The sequence below is a fragment of the Rhinichthys klamathensis genome, unplaced genomic scaffold (genome assembly GCF_029890125.1).
Source record: "Rhinichthys klamathensis goyatoka isolate OS25496 unplaced genomic scaffold, OSU_Roscu_1.1 h1tg000020l_1, whole genome shotgun sequence".
NCBI classification, from domain to species: Eukaryota; Metazoa; Chordata; class Actinopteri; order Cypriniformes; family Leuciscidae; genus Rhinichthys; species Rhinichthys klamathensis.
This window is the reverse complement of record NW_026606571.1, coordinates 4,247,673-4,271,156: the sequence shown is the minus strand read 5'-3', so window position 1 is coordinate 4,271,156 and position 23,484 is coordinate 4,247,673. Positions and strand designations below refer to the sequence as shown.

Below are 23,484 nucleotides of genomic sequence, written 5' to 3'. Positions count from 1 at the left end.
TTTCTTGTGCTGAATTGAGGTTGAGTCAGTTGTCTTTGTGAGGGTAGACCTCATTTCCTCTGCAGCTCTTGACAGTTCAGATTAATACAGAAGATCAGATGGAACTCGAGCACTCACAGAGCAGACAGAGAGAAATGGAGAGTTTCACCCCAATATATAAAAGTCCCGGACCTCATCTTTCCTCATCCTTTCTACTTTCCCGTCTCAAAATGACTCAGTCGCTACATTCCCTAGCCTGTCAAACTCTTCCTTTTGACCTGTCTTTGTGTTTCCATTTTTATCATTTCCCTCCATTCTAGATTTTAGTTTATCTCTCTGTCTCTCTCTCTCCATCTGTGTGAATGAATCCCTCTGAAGCCATGTTACTTATGGTGTAGGTTATTTTTGTTTTTTATTATTATTTCTATATTACGCTTTTTTTCTGCTAGCTAAAATGATGCCTTTTAAATTTGAATGTAAATCAAATACTAGTAATATTTAAGTAAAAAACATTTAATTTAGCTTTTCAGCCATTTTGACAGACTAGTTTCTTGTCTAATCAATCTAGTCCTTTTTCTGAGCAAAGCACAAGAGCCGAAACTCTGATTTTACCTGAGAAAGGCTTTAATGCGCATTTGATCAGAGAACACAGCATGAACACCCCTTATACAGTATATTTATAAGTAGAACAGATCTTTTTGAAGCGCTTTAACGTCGATTTATTTAAGCACTGGAGAGAAACTGAACAATTTCACACCGTTTTTGAAAAGCAATAAATATGTACTGAGAATCTTTTCGGAATTAAATATATTTTTGCAGAAGTAATATCAACTCCTCAAAGGCAGAATAAAACGGCATTAGTTGTGCTCCACTATCTTGAACATTACTTGATAATAAAAGGCTGTGAAACCAAACACTGTGAAATAAGAATTAAGGGAAAAGGAAAGAGGCTTGACATGGACGTTGTGTTTCTTGTACAGGTATCAGACCGCTGTGTGGTTGCTTTGGTGCCCAAGCAGACGTCCTCCTACAACATTCCTCCCACAACTAGCATCTCTCGGACTTCTATCAGTAGATATGGTGAGTATGTTTGTCTCGTGATGATGTTGATGATGCTGCTGCTGCACAATTCACTGGGATTGAGAAAAGGCCTGTAATTATCAGTTTAGCTAATTAGAAGTTTGAAGTTTGTTCACTGTTTCACAATATAGAGGTAAATACATGGTTGAAGACTGGCTTTAAATGAAGCCTCTGATTATTGTGCGCACGAGCCACGTGCAGTCATTTTGCTTTGCAGCCAGCAGGATGCCCAAGGGAGCCTTCGGGGCACCAGAGAATGAGAGTGAGAGCCAAAGAGCATGCCAGGGAGGGTAAGAGGAAGTCAGAGAGAGAGGTGTTAGCAGTTAACATGAAGCTCAGTAATGCTGATTTCTCCGCTGAGTTTGGATGCCGCCCGTAATGGACACATTAGCTCCTTCCCCATAGCGTTGCTTTGAGGGAGTGCCACAGGGCTCCCCATCTGGCCCGTTCTCATTTTCCATCACACTGAGCTGCAGGCCACTCTCTGATTGCTAATTATGCACCGCCGATGATACTTCACACGGGCGAAAAAACTCAAATGACACGCAGCCAAATACCAGGGCCAGCGATGAAATGGAGCCCCTTGTGCATTGTCACCTAGCAACCCTGCCAAACTGTGCACACAAACATCTCACCTGGCTTCAATTCACTAGAAATCAATTCAATTCACCACATGAAACACGGCCCGTATCAGCGTATTACACGACTCTGTTAATCAAAGCTTGAGGATGTTTCTCGCATCTGTGCAGTTTAATGAAAGAGTGTAATTATCTTCTCTTATCACTTGTAAACATAATGACATTTAAAGTTCAGCGAACACTTCAAACGTCCAAAGACGCAACAAGCAACCTGAGAAATATTCTATAAAGCTATCTTTATTTCTCAGCCATGCTCTCCGTTAACCAACAAACCTCAATCTTTTTGTATCCTCCCCCTGAATTAGGTAGTTAACAGTTATTTTAGGGTTACGTTTGGCACTTTGATCTATTTTATTTTTATAGCGTGTATATTTTAGGAAACTCATCAAGTGGGAATGAGATGGCACAGCACAGTTTTTGTCTGGAGCATAAAAAGCAGCTATCTCATCTGACAGAGCCCTGGTGCCCATCAATCACACCATGGCACAGCGGGCACAGCTGTGCACAGGCACCTGCTGATTGATTCATATCAATTTAATGCTCAACACTTAGCAGCTCGGCTCAATTTAGCATGCCAGCAACCCCGGCCCAAAACAACACACTGCTCACACACCTCTGACTGGCGGAAGAGAGCGACAAACATGAAAAACATGCAACATATGCACACAACAGTTTATGTTAGAATGTGATCAAGCACCCTTCCCATAATTGTTTTTTACTGCATGATATGTGTGTGTATGTGTATATGTATATATATATATATACACTACCGTTCAAAAATTTGGGGTCAGTGAGAATTTTATTTTTATTTTTTGGAGGAAAGAAATCAATACTTTTATTTATCAAGGAATAATTAATTTGATCGAAAGTGACAGTAAAGAGATTTATGTTACAAAAGTCTTTTGAACTTCCTATTCATCAAAGAATCCAAAAAAAAAAAAAAAAACTGTACAACTGACAGACCAACAACTGTTTCAACATTGATAATAATAATAAATGTTTCTTGAGCATCAAATCCTCATATTATACTGATTTGTGAAGGATCATTTGACACTGAAGACACTGACACTGGTGATGCTGAAAATTCAGCTTTGATCACAGGAATAAATTACACTTTACTATATATTCACACAGAAAACAGCTGATTTACACTGGAATAATATTTAATACTATAACTGATTTTTGTTGTATTTTTAATCAAATAAGCGCAGCCATGGTTAGCAGAAGAGAATTCTTTTAAAAGTATTTAAAATCGTACCGACCCCAAACTTTTGAACGGTAGTGTATATATATGTGTATATATATATATATATATATATATATATATATATATATATATATATATATACTTATTTTATCATATATATACTTATTTTATCATATAAGAATCCATCCCATAATTCACTAATCCCTCTGATTAATTCAAACTTGTTAGACTCATTAAAAGTAAATAACTGGTCATTAAATACCATACTATTTTTGTAATAAAAAAAAAATATTATTATAAAAATGCCATTATATTATATTATATTATTATTTAAAAAACTATTTTGTGACTATGTATATTTACACATTATCATATAAACATCCAGTCCGTAAGCTTTAATTCAGTAACCACCCTGATGAATTTGCAGAGTAATTTGGTAAAACATAATTATAAGATAAAGAAATAAATGTTACACAAAAAGTAGAAATTATGACATAAAAAGTCATTAAAAATATAATTATAAAATTAAAAAGTCAAAATTGACAAAATGTCACAATTATGACAGTTTTGACTTTTTGTCAAAATTATTACTTTCTCATCACATTTTGACATCATACTTATGACTATTATCTCATAATTATATCTTAGTAGCTTAAAATTTTAATAATGACAACTTTTTATGTCATAATTGTGATTTACCAAAGCATGATGGTGAAATGGGATTCCACACTTTTTGACTAAAGCAGTGGTCCCCAACCTTTTTTGTGCCACGGACCGGTTTAATATCAGACAATATTTTCACGGACCGGCCTTTAAGGTGTGGCGGATAAATACAACAAAATAAAATGATACGACCGGCATAAAAACTGGGGTATTTTTTGGTAAACGTGAATCCAATGTGTAAGCCTACTCGCAACTTTATTAGCAGCGTCCTCGTAACATCGCGCCAACAACATAACATGAGTAACATCCTCTCTGCCCCCTATAAGGCGACATTCACATATAGCGCCTAAAAACGTGTAGAAAACGCTAGGCGCACCACGTTCTCCTTTTTCCAAAGCGCAAGGGAGGTTGCGCTCCAGAGGCGTCTGTCGTTGCTAAGCAACCATCAGCTGCGCTCTCCGTTACAGCAAGGAAATTTCAGCAATGGATTTCCACCACCGAAAAACCCTTGCTGTAACTCTGTTACAAGATTAATTTACTAAGAAGAGTAAAAAAATACAGCAGTGTTTGGGTGCACCCGATACTACAAAAACGCAAAAACCATGGGGAATTTCACCAGCTGATTCAGGAGCTCCGCCTGGACAATGGGAGGTTCAAAGCCTATTTCAGAGTGGACAATGACCAGATTGATTATATTTTAAGAAAAGTTGGCCCAAGCATCAGTAAACAGAGCTTCTGCCGTGAAACTATCTCTCTTGCGCAACGGCTCTGCATTTGTCTGAGGTTAGACTATAACTGAAGTGGTCATAAAACGCCAGAAATAGCAAACATACACATTTATATATAGAATATAGAACAATTCTGTATAAACAATGATGGATTTAACAAGGAATCAGTTGTGAGCATTAATATTTTTAGTAAAAATATTTTTTACTAGTAGGGCCTAACTAGTGCAGCAGTTTACAGTGTTGAAGACGATTGGTTGGTTCTTGTCACGTGACCTACGGTGCGCTTGCGGCATTCTGAAAAGTTGAGATGTTTTTATCTCGATGCGGCGCGGACTCGCTTGGAAAAAACGAGCGCGTCGCTTCCATTATGAGCGCGCCTACATTTGAAATAACGAACTTGAGCGCGCAAAAGACGCGATATGTGAACAGGTAAATGTGTGAATAAATAAAACGGAAATAATGTAAGTTATTTACCCGGGGGTTGGGGACCCCTGGACTAAAGAACCAAATCACAAGAATCATTTTTTTTTTGTGAATCAGAACTACACTAAAAGTGCTGTTTAAGTCAAGATAGTCCAATTTTCAGTAATGAATACACTCACATAGTCTAGTAGTAATCTCTCAATGTCAATACTGTGGCAACAGCCAAAAGGACTAAGTTTGCAGTAGCTTTAGGTGGATTGAACCTGCAATCCTCTTCTTCCTGTTACCCCTGCTGCTAACACCACCATTTCTCCTGAATTCTCCCTTGTGACGCCGGCCTGCTCAAAATTCCACTTCTGTCTCAAAATAGCCGAGGCTATTTGCCTTCCTTCGCTGTTTCAAATGCCCTTTGAAGCCAGGTGATGAGGACAGAGAGAGAGAGACTTTGAAAGGACACAAAAGAATATACCACCATTGTGAGTTCGCCGATCCAACCTCCCAAGAGAGCACTCAACCACTGCAAAAAAAATCCGCCACACATCTAATTGGAGAAGTGAGTAAGAGACTGATTATTTAACATGCGAGGATGGAAGAGAAAAGGAGATGAGATGGATGAGCGGGGAGCTTAACTCATTAGAAATCTTTAGATGCATTGATTAGGTCCTGCGATGCAGACGTTTAAAGCGTGTGTGCAGCACAATGAATCAGGACCAGCCAATTATGAAGCCTTTGAAGTGGAGGCCAGAGAGCGTCGACTCATCTCTCTTGGTCTTGAATGAATACAGAGATGAATCTTCTACAGAGAGAAAGTGAGGAGGAAAGAGATACACAGGGTTAGACAGAGAACATGAAATGTGAGAGGGCCGCGCTCTTTCTATTCATTCCGAAGAATGACAATGTGGAAGAATGGTGGTGTAAGAAGATCATAATCCTCTTTCTATCTCTCTCTCTCTCTCTATTACCGCAGACTCAACATTCCGGTACACCGGAAGTCCGGACAGCCTGCGTTCTCGTGCTCCTATGATCACCCCGGACCTAGAGAGCGGAGTCAAAGTCTGGCACCTGGTGAAGAACCATGAGCACGGAGACCAAAAGGAGGGCGACCGCGGCAGCAAGATGGTATCTGAGATCTACCTCACCCGCCTGCTGGCTACTAAGGTAACCTCACATTTTGTGGTGAATTATTTTTTTTTAATTAACACCCAGCAACCTGCCAAAATCAACCATGTTCTGCCTGAATACTTGATTCCGATTGGCTGGAAGGTGTGCAATAAAACCGCTTAATGCACAGGTAGTTTCAAGTCAGTTTAATCACTATTCTGATACTCGATTATGACTTCATCTCTGTGTCTGATTGATGATATACAGTATATATATATATATATATATATATTAGGGGTGTAACAGTACATGTATTCGTATTGAACCGTTTCGGTTCGAGGCTTCCGGTTCGGTACGCATACAAACCGAACGATTCCTTGGACCATTTTTCCTGCCGACAAAATCCGCGCTGGCGCGACCACCACAACGTTGCGCAACATCAAATGGCAAGCGTAATGAAAGCGGAACGAAACTGCGCTACTCATTATGTGCTTCACGGATCGTTTATCAGTTCGGACCAGCAACATCTGTGCAGCGCGAGCCGATCTCGATCAAGCGACACTGTTATAACACAGCGCTAAGAGATCCAGTAAAGAAAACATTTGAATTCGCCACTGAAGTAATAACATCGCTGCGAGATCTAGTGAGAAGCATTCAAATTTCTCCGTTATTAACCGTAGATCTCTATTAGATCAAACAGCGCTGACGTGGAAACCAGGAGAAACATTGTGCCGTGAATGATCTAGTAATACTTTACGTCCACAGACCAGCAACATTCACCATGGATTTAATGTAGTAACACTAACTGTAACCAGTTTGGCTGGAATAGTGAAATGCTTTCAAGTACTTCACACATCTTTTTCCAGCACTTCAAAACTCAAATAATATATAAATAAATATATATTTAAATGTTATTTTTAATGTGACGACCAAAACATTATTTGTTCATCCTTCAAAGATGACCCCCATTTATAAACCTGAAAGTTTCAAGATGTAGAAAAACTCAGTTATTTAAAAATATTTTTTCTTTTAACAAATAGGAAATTTCTCTGGCATTTCTTTCTTTTTGCTGTTTCGAAAACGTACCGAACCGTGACTTTAAAACTGTACCGAACCGTGATTTTTGTGTACCGTTACACACCCCTAATATATATATATATATATATATATATATATATGATCTGCTAGGCTACATACTCTAATGTTCACAATGAAAATGGTCATGAAGAACTAAATTACAACTGGTTTTGATGCTGACATTATAGGTGGACTTCAAGTTCAAAACAAGTATATTTCTACCAAAGTGTACAATATGGTTCCTTTAATGTTCAATGGTCACTTGCTTTTGTCTTTTAGGGTACGCTGCAGAAATTTGTGGATGACCTGTTCGAGACTCTTTTCAGTACAGTGCACAGAGGCAGCGCGCTTCCTTTAGCTATCAAATACATGTTCGACTTCCTGGATGAACAAGCGGACAAGCACAGCATCCATGACACTGATGTTCGCCACACCTGGAAAAGCAACTGGTGAGAGGAAAACCCTCATACACACAACCTAATCTTCAGAACTAAAAACGAAAGTTGTTTTTTCCCAGTGTCTGCAATGCAAAGTAATGTTACATTCTCTTTCTATTTTTGTTTGTTTATCTTCACAGCCTTCCTCTGCGCTTCTGGGTGAATGTGATCAAGAATCCCCAGTTTGTTTTTGACATCCATAAGAGCAGCATCACGGATGCGTGTCTGTCTGTGGTGGCTCAAACCTTCATGGACTCGTGTTCCACATCTGAACACAGATTGGGCAAAGACTCGCCCTCTAATAAGCTGCTTTATGCTAAAGATATCCCCAACTACAAGAACTGGGTAGAAAGGTAAAAGTTTTTATCTTTTTCATATTACTTTTGTAACAAACTAAACCCCATTATTCTCATTGTCTTCATATAATGTTAATTCACTAGTACAAACAAGCGCCCACTCAACATTGATTTGATATTGACTATCGCCCCCTGGCTGTCTCCACAGGTACTACGCTGACATCAGCAGGCTGCCAGCCATCTCCGATCAGGACATGAATGCGTATTTGGCAGAACAGGCACGACTTCACTCCAATGAGTTTAACATGCTCAGTGCCCTCAACGAGATTTACTCCTACATTAGCAAGTACAGCGAAGAGGTGAGGCGAAACATCAGGATTCATCTTAAAACATGCCAACAACCATAATTTTCAAAACATCCTCAATGATTTATTGCCTTATATCAATGCAGACTGACTTCTTGACTCATTCTTTCTGCTCTGTATTGAAACCGACTGCTCTACTGTCTAAAGTGCCTGAACAGAGCTGAAGTGAATTATAAAATATTTATTTTGGATATGTATTTTATGGATTGATGGTTCTAGGCAAAAGAGTGTAGAATTTGTCTAGATACACGTCACAATAAAAATACACTGGAACTTCAGACTGTTACGTCGAAGCCAATGATTTTTCTCATGTCTAAAGTACTAATTTAAGTGATATTTTATTATTTATGATTATTTTATTATTTCTTCCATTTAAATCATGGAAACCACATGGTTTTGACTTAACGGGTCTGAAGTTTCAGTGGAGTAAGTTACAGTGTTTTACTGAGGTGAAGCATACAGTTGATTGGTTAGTAAACCTCGATTTAGTTGCCAAAAGATAATTATTGGAGGTCTGTACCTTAATATATATATTATACTGGTGTAGTTCCTCAGCCATAAATACTTCCTCCAGATTAATACAGCCTTATTTGTAGAATAGCATGCATTGGAACAAGAGGTGCTCTGGAAGAAGTTTCACAGAATGATGTCATCTTTAAATAGTCTCTAAAGCCAGCGGCAGCAAGCTTCAGAGTCACACACATACATACACACACACACACTTATGCACAGTGTGGGGACAGACAGGGAGCGAGAATGAATAGGCTTCTGATGAGGAAGATTACACACAGCTAGATCACTGACAGCCACTCCGACACAAAGAGCACTAGAGTAGGGCCCACGATGGAGATGTTCCAACCGTAATGGCAGCTCCACTCAGGGGACCCATTAGTCTGACCTTTACTTTACACAGCATTTAGGACAGCGCCAAGAGCCCAGAGACACAGCCTCTCCTCTCGCTCTCATGTAAATACCGCTCTTTGGTTGCAGGTCTGTTTTCTCTTGTCCTCACATTCCTTCGTAGTCTCTTTTTTTTGTGTGTGTATCCTTTTCATTCTTTTATATACTTGGTCTGTCTTTCTACAAATAGAGCAGTGATTCCCAACCAGGCATCTGTGTACATCAAGGGTTCTTGAGCAGATTACAGGCGGTACTTATAAGAGTTTGAGTTTGCTTTGTAGATTAAAATTGGATTTAAGTTTAATAACTGTAACAAATTTTAGTGGTGTCAAGATTGATATTATTTGGGCAGAAAACAATATGTGTCTGTTTTGGGGTTCAGCTATTTGTGTGAATGATGGCTGATTGTACATTATGCTGCTTATATACAGCTATTTATATAAATAAATAAATACACAAGTAATATTTATTAAATATATTTAAAGTTCATATAGTATTAAATATTATAATAAGATACTATTTATTATATACAGTATAGTATAAAAATGATTTAAAAAATACATGGACATGAATTGTTGCTTTTAAAATATTGTGTTATCTATCTTATAGATGTTAATATAGTATATATATTATTATTATTATTTTCTGCCATTCAAGTTACTTCTATTTTAATTCAAGTCTTCTATTTTTAAGTTCTTTCTGATACAGCTCTTTGCATGTCTCATCCTTTTTTTTTTTCTTTAAAGGGTTAGTTCACCCAAAAGTGAAAATTATGTCATCATTTACTCACCCTCAACCTTTTTCTTCTGCTGAACACAAAAAAATTGATATTTTGAAGAATATGTGTAACTAAACTGTTGATGGGCCCCATTGACTTCCATAGTATGGGGGGGGGGGATACTATCATGGAAGTCAATGGGTCCCATCAAATACAGGTTTGGAACAACTTGAGGGTTAGTAAATGATGACAGAAGTTTCATTTTTGGGGTGAACTAACCCTTTAACTAGGGACTCCTGAGTGTCTAGCTATCTGTCAAACATGAAATCAATGCAGAATGTCACCAATGACCTTTTCTAACTTGCATAGAATGAAGATAGAAAGACTGTATTCGATATCCCGTATAATAGAAGTTAAGTTGAAAAGAAAAGGAAAACATGTTGAGAAACACCATGAAGTAAACCATGAAGAAAAGGAAAAATAGGAAGCACAAAGCTAAGAGGAGAACATCCTTTTGTTTACCCAGCCAAATGTGTGTGGCGGGACAATCCGTACCTGCATGCAGTAATTCAGATTCATTATACAATGCGAATAGGACAACTGAAAATAATTACCTCTGTCAGCGCTCCGGAGCACTTAACCTGATGAGAGAGGGAAAGAGAGTGCTAGACAGAGAGAGGGAGAGAATATGCGCTCTCCTTAAAATGAAGGCGACTGAATCAGACACAATGATGTGGAGAGTGCTCCTGCAGCTGTGCTGAAATACATGAAAAATTCAGTGCATGCGCTCCTCGTCGAATACATGCTCACGCTGTGCACCTCTAACGGAAGCTCGGAGCGGCTGTGGAAGTGTTGACCTGCCCCGTAGCTACAGCCGCTGAGACAAACCGAGCAGGTGTGGGCCCAACTTAGCTCCGATGGCAGGTGTCCTGGGAACACTGGATGCTGATGGAAGATGAAACGGACATCTAGAGCCTCACGATCTTGTTGGTGGCTTCAAAATTTTACTTTCATGCATGAATTCTTCCAAGTTTGTTTGCCGCAGTGTGGTGAAGTGATACTAATGTAATTCCTTATTGACGGTGGGATGAAACCTAAATCCGGGCAAGAGTGGACCAAACTTAGTTTGGATGTTGAGCTGGTATAGCATAGGTTGCATTCTAAAGAGATTTATTATATATTGATAAATATCAATTTTGAATATTTTATTCGATTACAGCAAATTAAAACTAAGATTTTGAGCTGTTCCTCACATAAATACACAGACTTGCAGTGCAAGTCATATAGATCATTTTTATGGTGCTTTTTTGTCCTTGACAGCAGGGCTATTATCGTTAACTAAAACACTTTTTAAGTGTTTAAGTCCTTAAGTGAAAGTGAAATAAAATTAAGTATAAATATTAGATTAAAAATGTTGCCCTGGAAATAAACAAAATCTAAAACTGAAATTAAAAATAAATTAAAACTTAATTAATAAATTAATAAAAATGACATAATCACAGGATAAAATAAATAAAAAAGTACAAATTAAAATGAAAAAATAAAAAAAATCTAAATATCAAAATATTAATAAAAAATATAATCTTATATAAATAATACTAAGACGTCACTGCTTAACAGTCCTTGTACAGTCGACAGAAGGACAGAATTAAAACGTTTCCTTTAACCTTAGGTTATTTTATAGCACTACTTGTATAGTTTAGATAAACATGTCAGTTACGTGACATAGAATTCATAAAGTGGGAAGTAGTATTGATGTGAGATTCAGAGTCTTTGTTTACAATCTTACATTCTTTCGCAGCTACAGGAGGAGATTCCCACATACACGCACCCTCAAGCGCTCACGTCCACCATTTTAGGCATCTGAAAGATATCATTAATGAAGCCCCATCTTGGCTATCTGGAAGTGCCCATATCAATCTAATTTCCCATTATTTTCACTGTTTGATGTGCAAATGAGTGGCAGACTGCAGCCACAATGCCATTTCCCGCCGTGCTCCTCTGACACCACAGTCAGAGACTATGACATGAGCACAGAGAGGGGTCGATCCCGTCTGCACGCCCCCTCTCAACATGACTCGACATTTTTGACTGCTCTGTTTTCAAAAAACACACACAGATGGAAAATGAGAGATGGCACTCTGCAGATTGGGTCAGACTCAAGTTATACTTTCCTTTTTAATGAAATATTCATGAAATGAAGTCTCTTTGGCAATTTTTCTCTCAGAGACTGAAAATTTCTCAGTCTCATATCACAGTGAGCAGTAACTTTGTTATAATTAGATACAGAGTATTCCGTCTGAGGAAAGTGATGGTGTTTAATGGTTGCCTGGATCAGTTTAATGTTCTAGTTGCGGATGGATTCGAACGGCAGCTTTGTTCACATTAAACCATTTGTTTTTCAAATCGGATCTTTGACTGACCGCACTGTCAATTTGCAAGTGTTCATAGTCGATCTCTTTGTTTAGACAGTGTAGCCTATATCTGCCAGGAGACTCTCCTAATATCTAAACATTAAATAAGATATATTTTTATATTGTGTTGTATTATATTAAAAATATATAAATATCCTTAAAAAGATATATTTAAATAAGATTCATTTTTAATATTATATATTATATATTTTTTTAAATCTCATTTATATATTTTTTATAATATATATATATATATATATATCTTCTTTTTTTTCTCATGCTGTTTAATGATGCATTCAGTTTTGTGGCCACGCTCCCCTTCTGTCCTCGGATCACATTTATGCTTTATAAACTTTTTGATTTTCCATCTAATGTGTTCCTGCATGCGAGATCTGACCGCTCACCTGACATCTGTCGTAATGCCACAGTGATTAACACCTTCCTCTGTTCTTTTGGTAGATCACTGTTGCACTGGAACAGGACGAGACGGCAAAGAAACAGCGACTGGCCTACAAAGTGGAGCAGCTCATCGCCGCCATGTCGCTGGAGAGCTGAGAGAATGACAGAGCTGGAACGAAGGACGAAAGACTCAGTCAAACCATCATCTAAAGCCTCTCCACACGAAAGAGAGCAACTCTGGCTAGAGACACGACACCAACAATAGCTTGTGCTTTTTTTTCTACAATTTTGTGAAGAGGTCATCTTTTAAGACCAATGGACATCTATTTGATGAAAGCAAGTCACATGGCTTTCATCTTCAGGATGGGATCAGGTGTGGAAATTATGGAGTTCTGTTTTCAGTTTTTTTGCGGAACGAGCAGTTCCTGGGGTGTTGCTTTGTTTCTTTGCTTTGTTTCAGTTCATCTGGTTCGATGTGCCTAGCACAGATGCAAGACTCGGATCTGAAGAGACGCTGATTCTTCAAAAACATTTGAGGAGGATTCGACCGAAGGAAACGGACATCTACTGCCTCGCCATTACCCTCCAGTTGATGGCTTTTACTTCCAAATTTTATTTTTATACATGAGTGCTTTTTGAGTTTGTTTCATTGAGTCGGCTAGTATAATTCCTCATCTTGGTGTGGCGAAAGTTCAAGTGTCTTTCTGTCCTTGGAAAGCAGCGGCTGCTACCAACAACACGTGTGCATGTCGACACGCTAGTACACACTTTTGAGTCCCTCTGACCTAGGAGACCATGAGGCATCTGCATTGTTTGGGAGCTAATGAAACTCACAAAAAGGGGGCCAAATTTCAACCAGCATGTCCCTAACTCTCTTCAACTGACGATAAAGGACCACAAACCCAGTCTCAAACTGGACGAACTCCACTCTGCGGTCTCTCTGTGTGCATATGTTCTGTTTTCTACACGTAAGCGTATGTGAATGTACAAACGTTACTCTATTTTGTCTTCGCATTTTTGTTGCTTTTTTAAAACGGGAGTCAGTTGAGCTGATCTCTCCGGCACGACGTCCTAAAAACTGAACCTCCTTCTCCATAAGAGCGCTGCTTAGATTCAGATGCGAAAGCGGCGATGAGTAGCACCTTCAGCTCAAATCACGCGTGGAGAAACCCCACCTCCCCTTTCAAACGAATGGACTCGCTTGAGATCATCTTACCAGAGAGTATTAATTATTATGTATGGTCCAATGTGTGTGTAGTCTGCATGCATTATACAGTACCTCATATTAAAAAAAATAACGTCTCCTTTCCCATTTACTCCTATGTTCAAGTGCCAAGAGGTCACGTGAGTTGTGGATGACACAGAGGAACGCCGTTGATGTAATATACCGTGTCACTTCCTTTCTGTACACACCCGTCGGGATTAAGTGCCAAAAGATCACTTATTTACGCACTTGTCGGTTGATGCTTTATTAAGGGAACGGACCCTGTATACTGTAAAAGAAAAAAGAAAAGAAATCTCCGGTTTAGAAGTTTCATTCTCACCAATCGCAAATTCAGGTACGAAAAAGACCATGAGCTTGGAACGGTATTTGTACATATAAGAAGTATTTGTAAAATACTTAAGATGTCTGGGATCTTGATAGCTGGAGTGGGTTCTTTCCAATCTCTTTTGTTTTTTTTAGGTCTTTTATTTCCCTCCGTCAGACATGAAATATGTCAAAAGAACGCATGAACAAAAGACAACATGGCTTTCATTTATAATGCATGGTGGCAGGCAGAGCTGTTTTTGAAGATCATCCGAACCAAAACAGACAAGGTTGTTCAGGTCAGTCATCTTAGGTTCACGGAGGCATCAGGGAGAGAACTAACTTCTCCTCAGCTCAGTTTATACGGTAAAAATGCAGTATCGGATGTGAAGACATAGACTGAAACGGCTCAAATGGCGTGTGTTGTTTTTCCCCCCTGTGGCCTTAGAACATTTAATCTGTTGTTTCTAGTTGATTTAATCAGCGACGTGTCATTGTTCTCCCCGTCTGTTAGCTGTGTTTGAGACTGATCAGATAAAGAGAGGCATTGCGACGATGAAGAAGGGATGAAGAGGCGTGCCCTCTCTCAGACGGCTGCCGGGTGGTGTCTGCTGGAGTGTTTGAGAAGCATAGGAATGAGAAGGAGAGAGAGACAGACCCCTTTAGCTTCAGATTCCTCCTGCTGCTTTGAAGCTCGCCTTTGATCTCAACTAGTCGTGTGCACAGTGTGATCAGGAGATAAAAAAAAAATACACATCAAATATAGGATCCAGCGCAGGAGATTACAAATGAAGAGCTGCATGAAAGACAATGAATTAATCTGTTAAAGGAATAGTTCGCCCAGATGATTAATTCTATCATCGTTTACTCACCTTCATGTCCATTCAAAACTTGTTTGACTTTCTTTCTTCCATAAAACTCAAAAGGAGAAATTCTGATGCATATTTTGGTTGATCTTTGACGGACGTTTGATGCGTATGGTGATTGACGCTCGCAAGCTTTATGAAGGATACAAAAGCATCATGGAAGTGGTCCATATGTCTTGTGTGCTATATACAAAGACTTCTAGAGTCATACGATAACTGTGGCTAAGAAGTAGACCAAAATGAAGTCTTTAAAGAGAAAGTGTGTTTTGGGAACTGAATCAACTAATTCATTGAAAAGATCTGATTCAAAAGAGTTATTCTGAAAAATCTAGGAAGGTTTAAGGTGAATAATGAGAAACTGTGGTCTGTTTCTCACACAAAATTGTTGTATAACTTCATAAGACATATCTTATGAACTTTTTAAAGTGCTTTTGTGTCCTTTGTGAAAAGCTTTATATGGATTTGGAGAGTCTTTACCGCAAAAAGTGTTTTTCGGTGTCTTTGTTTTCCAGAACAAACATCTAAACATTCTTAAATTGAGACATTTATATATATATATATATATATATATATATATATATATAATAAAATAAAAAAATCTTAATTAAAAAAGAAAAGTGTATTTGTCTTTTCCCATTGGCAGCTATTTTAAGCATTAACGTATAGACTCATAAACAGAAAGACTTCTCATTATTTTGCTTCTCAAGTAAAATGTATTGATTTAAGAATGTTTCGATTTTAACAATCTCTCCTGATGTGTTCCCTGGAAGAATGAATCTCATATCATTCAATTATGACAAGATTTTCCATTTAGGCGTGGAATATTACTTGAAGTTATGGCGTAATTCTACTCTTCCTGAACAACCACACATTCCTCTAACAAACACACACTGTATAGTCAACATATGTGAATTTGCAAGCCATGTCAGTGACAAAGCTTCCTACTTTTGGTTATCCACGGTCTTCCCTGTTTTCTGTTCATCAGAGCCCATCCCAGCTCTGTAAGCGCAAGAGACCCTCCGGTGGCCACACTGCCCTTGCGGATCCGGCTCAGTTTTATTGCGAACCTTTTGTTTTTGCTGCCACGTTAGTTGAGGAGGGACGACTCTCCTGGTTGTGCAACAAATTCAGAGAACAAAATGTATTCTGGTCATAACGTTTTGTTCGAAATGATGTGGCACAGGAAATTGCACTTTGTTGAGAGAGATTTCAGTAGCTCAACGCTTATTAATGTTTATTAGAAGACATTTGATCCCTTGAAAAAAAAAGTTAATTATCATTTTTATTGCGCTATTCTGCAGAGCAGAATAAAATTTGACAGCACTGGGCAGCTTTCGGAAATATCAGCAGTCATCTGTGGCGGTCACAACTGCTGTTCATTTTATATTTGGCACGAATGGACAGTCTTGGAATCAATTTTGTGCACTTTTATTGTTTTTAGCTCATGTTTTGCTCTGTGATGGAATAGCATGCTACAAACAAGTGAAATGTTCATATTCTCTTCATATTACCGATCATAAACAAAAACGAGTGCGAAAAAGTCTTTTGTAGTCAGTTTGATCACCTTAGAGGTGAATATCCTTCCATTTTCAGTCACGCAAAATTATAAACGAATCTCTCTTTGTAGACACTGGAGTTCTGTAACATAGTACATAGAAATAATAATGACCTCGATGATGATAATAATAACACTTATGGTTGTCTGTTCTTGTTGTTTTTAAGTGTTGTGAAAATTGTAAGAGAGTTAAAGTATTTAAAAAGAAAAAAATCGGTCTTGTTTTTTTAATTGCTTTTGTTTTGTTATATTATATTACTGTGTACCTATTGTAAATATGAAGCACACCTATTTTGCAAGCCAAGGATTCACTTTGTACTGTTGTTATATATAAATAAAATTTACTGGTTAAAAATGGTGGTTCTACTCAACTCATTGAGCAACTCCCTGGCGTCATCTGAAACAGAATGACTTCTGTCAGCCCCGAGGGGAAAAATAGCCTCACATTCATCCCACTTAGTTGGGGTTAATGTAGGGATGCAATTTAAACCCTGCCATCAATGAACACTCACACTCAGACTCGCTGCGTAACAAGGTAACCAATGGAGCTTAAACAGCCTGGCGCTGCAGTTTGTCTTTCCACGTGGCCATTATCCCTAGCTGGACATTTCTCTCAGACAAATGACATTACAATGGTAATGGGCCGGTGGTTTCTGATTGGATGGCTGTGTAAAATGCCCCCAGTGGGACTGAGGTAGATGTGCCTGTTTTTGATCAATACAGATGTCTATTTCGGGCAAGAACACCACGAAAAACAGCCTAAGGCAATGTGTTTTGTTACTTTATTCACAGTAACCTTGATTTACAGTTTTTAAACGCCAAATAAGTGCACTGTTGACCACTGAGGTGTGTGACCCCTGTGCCATAAGACATCAGCTGAATGTTATCGTAACATCTGACATGTAGTGATTTAGTGGCATATTGTGGTTTAAAATTCACTGGAATGAAAATATATTAATTACGTTTTGCAAATACATGTCTGGGAAATGTATTTGTGCTATCAGGATGCTGACAAGACCATAGTGAAATGCCTTGTATTTAGGTGTTCACCTGTAAAACGTAAAAAGCTCAAGCAGGATATTCAAAAAACACAGAAGCAAGTTTTTATCTAAATTGACAAGTCAAAAAAAAATATTTATATTATTATTATATATCACTAAATACATCAATTACACCCAAAAAAACAGCACTCCAAATTCTTTTTAGCACCACTTTTTAATACTTTATGGTATTTTTGCATCATTTTTGGAGCTTTCATTATATGATAATCATATATTTGGAACATTTATTAATATTTTTAATTAGTTTTTATATTGAAACATTTTCAGTTATAGCCTTATTTTAGTTTAAGTTTTAAAAAAATTGTTATGTGCTTTTGTCATTTTTTGTTTTTGTTTATTTCTATATAGCCTTAATAAATTTCTATTTCAGTAGGCTTTTCCTCATTTTTAGTATTCAGAAATTTCGTATTCAGTTTTAGAAATTTAAATCAAAACGTAAAAAAAAAAAACTTGTCTTGGCAACTAACTAAAATAAGCACAAAAAAAATTCATCTAATATTTAAAATTTATTCTATTTCAGCTTTATTTCAGTTACCGAAAACTATTTTTAATAGTTTCATAGTTAAAGGTGCATTGCGCAACTTTTCATGTTAAAAATACCTTTTTTTCTATCCTATACATGCTTAAAGAACTGCCTGATGGGCTGAATGAGCCCTTCTCTGCGCACTGAGATTGCCTCTATAATCCTGTACAGTAAAATATATAAGAGGGATTCGGGCTCGAATTTGAGACTGGGCGTGACGTCACGCGTGTTCACGCTCACCAGGCTATGTCTCGCAGGTTTGTGTATTCGCCGGCGCCGCCATTCTCCGCATCAGCAAAGACAACTCGTGCGTCAAAGGTATAAGATGGATTCAAAGAGACCGGCTTGTAGTCTATTCCAAACCCCAACGCAAACTTTTGTCTAGTGCCACCAAAAGGTCCAAATTGGAGTCAGACAGGCGTCGGAGTAAGACGAGAGTCAACCTCGGGAAGGCATTCAACAAATGGAGAGATCTCCGGTCTGCTCTTGGTCTCAAACGGGATCCTCAGTTGGCTTTTTTCTTGATAAAACGGTAAGATATAGCCCAGTCTCTAATGTTTGATACGGCCAATCTATGTATGTCAGCAAATGACGATGCATAAAATGTGTAATGCTTTAGTGTAAGCTAGATACGTGTACAATCAGAATTGGTTTTACTACCATTGTTAGTGAACAGATTCATAAACTAGGAATTGTGTTCGGAAGAATAGTACAAAATGAAACATAAAACATATCCAATAAAGGATGCGTGTGGTCCATGAGCGTGCACAACTCTGGTTGCAGTTTCACTTTTTGCCAGAGGGGGCGTAGTTCTGCAAAAACTCAGAGACTTGCGTTTTGCACCTTTAATAATAACAACACTGATTTAGAATGACACAATGGTAAAGGTGAGGTCACACTACACTTTTCGTTCCATTGACTTCCATACGCATGCGAAATGCATCAGACCGCAAAGGCAATCTCATGCGAAAAGTTTTGAATTTCACTGCGTCCAAAGTTCAAGTTTGGTGAACTCTGACCTGGTGAACGCCAGTAGAAGTTGTATAGGCCTACGTCACGATGTAACATCTTGGCTGAATTAAAATAATTATATTTTTTGCAGTAAAGTTAAGTAAATTGTAGATTTTTACATTTTGAATGTATTACTATTTGTTATATGCTGAATTCATGTTTTTTTTTGTTTTTGTTTTTTTGAAGAAATGTTTTACAGTAGTGCGAATATACATTTCTTAGAAATATAGAACATTTCCAAAAAAGCATCTATTATACATAGTCAAATTTGCACAATCATAGGATACAGAACGAAAAAAAATAAACAAAAGAATAGAAAAAATATTAATCAAAATAAAACGGCATATTCGCCTTCTCTAATGCTTCTGGACTCAAACTTAATTTATCCAAGTGTGAAATTATGTGCTTATTTGCTGAATTCATGTTTATAAAAAAGACGCTGCAGAGTGTGACGTCATATCATGACCTTTGCAGTGTCTGAAGAAATGTTGCATGCTTGAAGTCTAGTGTGACCGCGGCTTAAAGGGATAGTTCACCCCAAAATAAAAAAAGTGCTGTTAATTTACTCACGCTCAGGCCATCCAATATGTAGGTGACTTTTTTTCTTCAGTATAGGCTAACAGTAATACGATTTTTAGCTGAAACAGTGGTCATAAGGGTAAATTTTTTGATATATTTACATAGGAAATTTTCTAAATATCTTCATGGAACATGATCTTTACTTAGGCTAATATCCTAATGATTTTTGACATAAAAGAAATATCGATAATTTTGACCCACACAATGTATTGTTGGCTATTGCCACAAATATACCCGTGCGACTTATGACTGGTTTTGTGGTCCAGGGTCACATATAATGGAAGTCAATGGGTGCTGGCACTTTTGAGATTTGAGAAAACATACTGGCAAAACAAAATTAATACCCGTGACGTAATGATCGATCTGTGCAAGAAACTAAACATTATTTTCAACATTATTACCTGTAATCCACATGATGACGGAACCCAGTGAACTGTCCCTTTAAGAAGCCTGGTGGGGACCTCAGCAGCATAGCAGCCCATGCTAAATAAAATAAAAAACTAGCAACCTCAACACAACATATGCTGGTTAGCTATGCAGTGTTTTTCAGCAGGGACTTCCCACGGGTTGCTGGAGAACATTGGGATATGTGGTTTGGCTCTGTTTCTTACCTGCAGGGCTGCAGCAGCTAACGGTTAGCTAAACGACCTGTGAGAAAATAGCTGCTGGTCGATTTAGTTTTTCGACCGCCATCCATCTGTCATTGATGGTTATGCATCTAGTCAATATTAGCTAGTGTGGTGAGGCCTGTCGCTAATTAGCTGGCCAAATAGATAGAGGTCCGGTGCAGTCCGCGCGGCTCAAAGGGTGCCGTCAACCGCACCCATCAATAATGAAAGAGGCTGCGTGTAATAGCTGGTCATAAATATTTTAGCGTGTGCTTTGCCGAGACCTCTGATCGCCATTGAGGTGCTGCCCAAGGCAGTGGAGCGGGTTTTAGTGCAACTTCATTAGCCCTGATGCTTCACTGTGAATGCTGATGGTTTGTCGATGTGTTTTGATGTGGGAATGTGAGAAGCTTTCAATACCAAGTTAAGAATGTTCATTAAAAGAGGTGCTAGTTTAAGCTTAATTGGCAATGATGTCATTTTGAAATGGCTATTCTATAGCAGACTAATGTACATGTGCATGTGTAATAGTCTCACAAATAATATGGATTTTTGACCAGCGTAGTTATCAAAAAAAAAAAATCCTTTATAAAACACATACATAGTTTAAATCATACAAGTTGTTTTTTCATATACCAATCAGAAGGAAAAAATCCACATTGTATTGGTTGGTTGGTGTATTTATCTACCAAAGGCTATAAGTGTGCTAACTGTACTGACTTAGCACAATTTGTACTTTTATTCACTAAAATGACTTGTCTACGGCGTACATCTCCTTGGGCCCTGACGTGCGCTAAGCACTTTTTCCATGTCAAAGACTGTTTTTATAAATATGAACTGTGGCATGGATATATATATACATTATAAGTTCAAATCTGTGCGTACGCACGTTTTATAAATGAGGACTCTTAACTCTGTAGTCTGAGTTTGAACAAAATGAACAGATCTTTTGCGGCGGACGAGTGTGCTGCAGGAATGATGTACTTTTGTAGGCCAATAAGAAGTTATTACCCTAGTTCCCTTGACAAAAAACAATAGGATTTTCCCATTGGCTTTTAAATTATTGCAGAAAATAAGCTCTGAGACCAAAGAGTCGGAGTACTGCAGGTATTTGGAAATCTAAGCAATTCTTGCCGCGCACCATTCTCAAGTAAAGGATTTGGACGTTGACTGATGCTCTTTAATATGGTGTTTAAATTAAATGACATTAATAAGGCGGCATTTACAAGGCAGAGTAAACTGAGTTAAATCTAAAACTATTCAGCTGCGCACAATTCCAAGATAATTTGCGATTTATAAATTTCACATCTGGAAGAGAGTCTTTTTCGTGCGTAGGCCTATATTCGTTCTCTGAATCACGCACATTTGAGAAATGATCGCAAGATTAAAAGTAGGACGGTTTATACACAACATTTTATAAATGAGGCGCTCTCACGAACGGCATGGCATGAAAAGTTGCAATAGTCTTTTCTATAGACCTTATTCACAGCAGCAACATATTTTTAGCGTGAATGAGAGCGAGGCTGTGAGAGATAGCCATACATCTCTTCAGTGGGTTGTCCTGTTATTTAATGTGTTTTTTGGATTGTTCTGCTCACAAAATACAGCAAAAATGTCTTTCCAAGAAATTTCGGTAAAAAACTCCAGACAACATGAGGTGTTGAAAATTATAAGTGATCTAGGAGCTTCATACAGCTTTTTACAGTGGATGCCATTGAAAACACGGTAAGTCTATCCCTCACAGCCTCGCTTTCATATGGCGCAGGTCTATTGGGATGTATATCTTAGTGTAACGGCTTCTCGAACAAGAAAAAATGTAGGATGGGACTTGATTTTGTCCATTGGGCATTGAAGAAAATAGATGTCGCAGCAAAAGGGAGGGGAAGTTATTTCGATTATAGATTATGAGGGAACATGAATACAAAAAAAATTAAAAGTGCATAGACAATTTATTATAAATATGCAATATTCCCTAAAAAATAGGAATTGTTCATTTTGATTCCACTGTACAACAGAAAATACTTACCAGATAGTAGATTAGCAGATTATTAAATACTATTTAATACATTTTTTTTTTTATAAAATTAATCAATTTTATTTTATTTAAATATTTCTTTTATTTAAAGAAAAAAAACAATTTATAGACCATTTGCAGGTCTTCAATGACCACCAGAAAACCACTGGTATAGAACATGCATTAAAATTATGTTTATATCAAAGTAACCATAATGAATCCGTAACAAGATACAGAAGCTTTGATCAATAATTTGGTTTTATCTGGTGTTCACCTTGATGGTGTTCCTCCAGCGATGCCAATGGTGAAGAGATGGGCACCGCTGTCATCCGCAAGCCTCGAGCAGACGGCCTAATCCTGGATACTCTGACAGCGGCTAGTCACCGCTTCCCCCGAGGCTAGTTACAGAACTAAAGCCTCAAAAAGCTGTCCACACAGGGTACCTGTCAGACGGAGAGAGAGGGGGAGGAAATGATGAGGAGATGTGAGAGTTGAACGTGTGAAGGCTGGAGAGACAAAAGCAGAATGAGCAGCGTGGCTAACACAGAAGAGAACAATAAGGGAGGGAATAATGAATAAAGGATGAAATAATAACTGGAGAAGGGACTTCACATGACACAAGGCCGAACTAAGAGAGCACAAAAGAGCACAATAATCAGACTTTGTGAAAACAGAAGTGAGGTTCTGATCGACAGAGCAAGAGATTAAAGGAGGAATAGAGATGGAGATATAAGTCAGAACAGCTGTGTGTTACTGAGGAGAGAGGTGTGCAGGAAGAGTGGAATTTCTAAAGACCGATTTTAAGGAAAAATGGTGGGGGAGAGAAAACGCCAGGGTGAAATCATCCTCCATGTGTCAAAGTAGAGTTATTTATAGAATGATGGCCTGTTCACCTGATCTATCTGTCACTTTCCTCCCTTTCTATCTCTTTCCCCCTCTTTCTCTTCATGTAAAGGCCAAATTTGCAGGTTTAAAGAGTATGTTTCATTTCAAGGTAAAAGGAAGTGTCATTTCTGCAGTATTAGCATCACCAAAAGTAAGTGCAAATTAAAAAGTGTAATTAAAAGAATTATTTATAAATGATTTTAAAAATGACTGGAATTAAGAATTATTATGGAAAGGCATAGCCAGAAGTTTTAGCTTGAATAGTCAATTTAGACATGTTTGTGATTAAAACTAAAAATATGAGCTGCAGTGCACATTTATCCTTTTAACACTCCAACACATCAAAGCATTATATGGACTAGTGTCTGTGAATATTAAACGCAAAGAAAGAATACTATTTGAAGTCTGCATGCACATACTGACGCTCGA

The 23,484-nt window shown here is 37.9% G+C and overlaps 1 protein-coding gene across 1 annotated transcript in view; it reads left to right on the top strand.

Moving 5' to 3' along the window:
• LOC130075779 (plexin-A2-like) overlaps positions 1-12,943 on the top strand; it is a gene marked incomplete at its 5' end in the record, with an annotated part of 61,501 nt that extends 48,558 nt beyond the window's left edge. Inside the window, 6 exons of the mRNA XM_056240549.1 lie at positions 960-1,059; positions 5,686-5,876; positions 7,176-7,345; positions 7,474-7,686; positions 7,838-7,988; positions 12,486-12,943. Coding sequence (XP_056096524.1) covers positions 960-1,059; positions 5,686-5,876; positions 7,176-7,345; positions 7,474-7,686; positions 7,838-7,988; positions 12,486-12,581 — 921 coding nt within the window. The remainder of the gene's footprint in view (positions 1-959; positions 1,060-5,685; positions 5,877-7,175; positions 7,346-7,473; positions 7,687-7,837; positions 7,989-12,485) is intronic.
• Between the last annotated feature and the right edge of the window lie 10,541 nt (positions 12,944-23,484).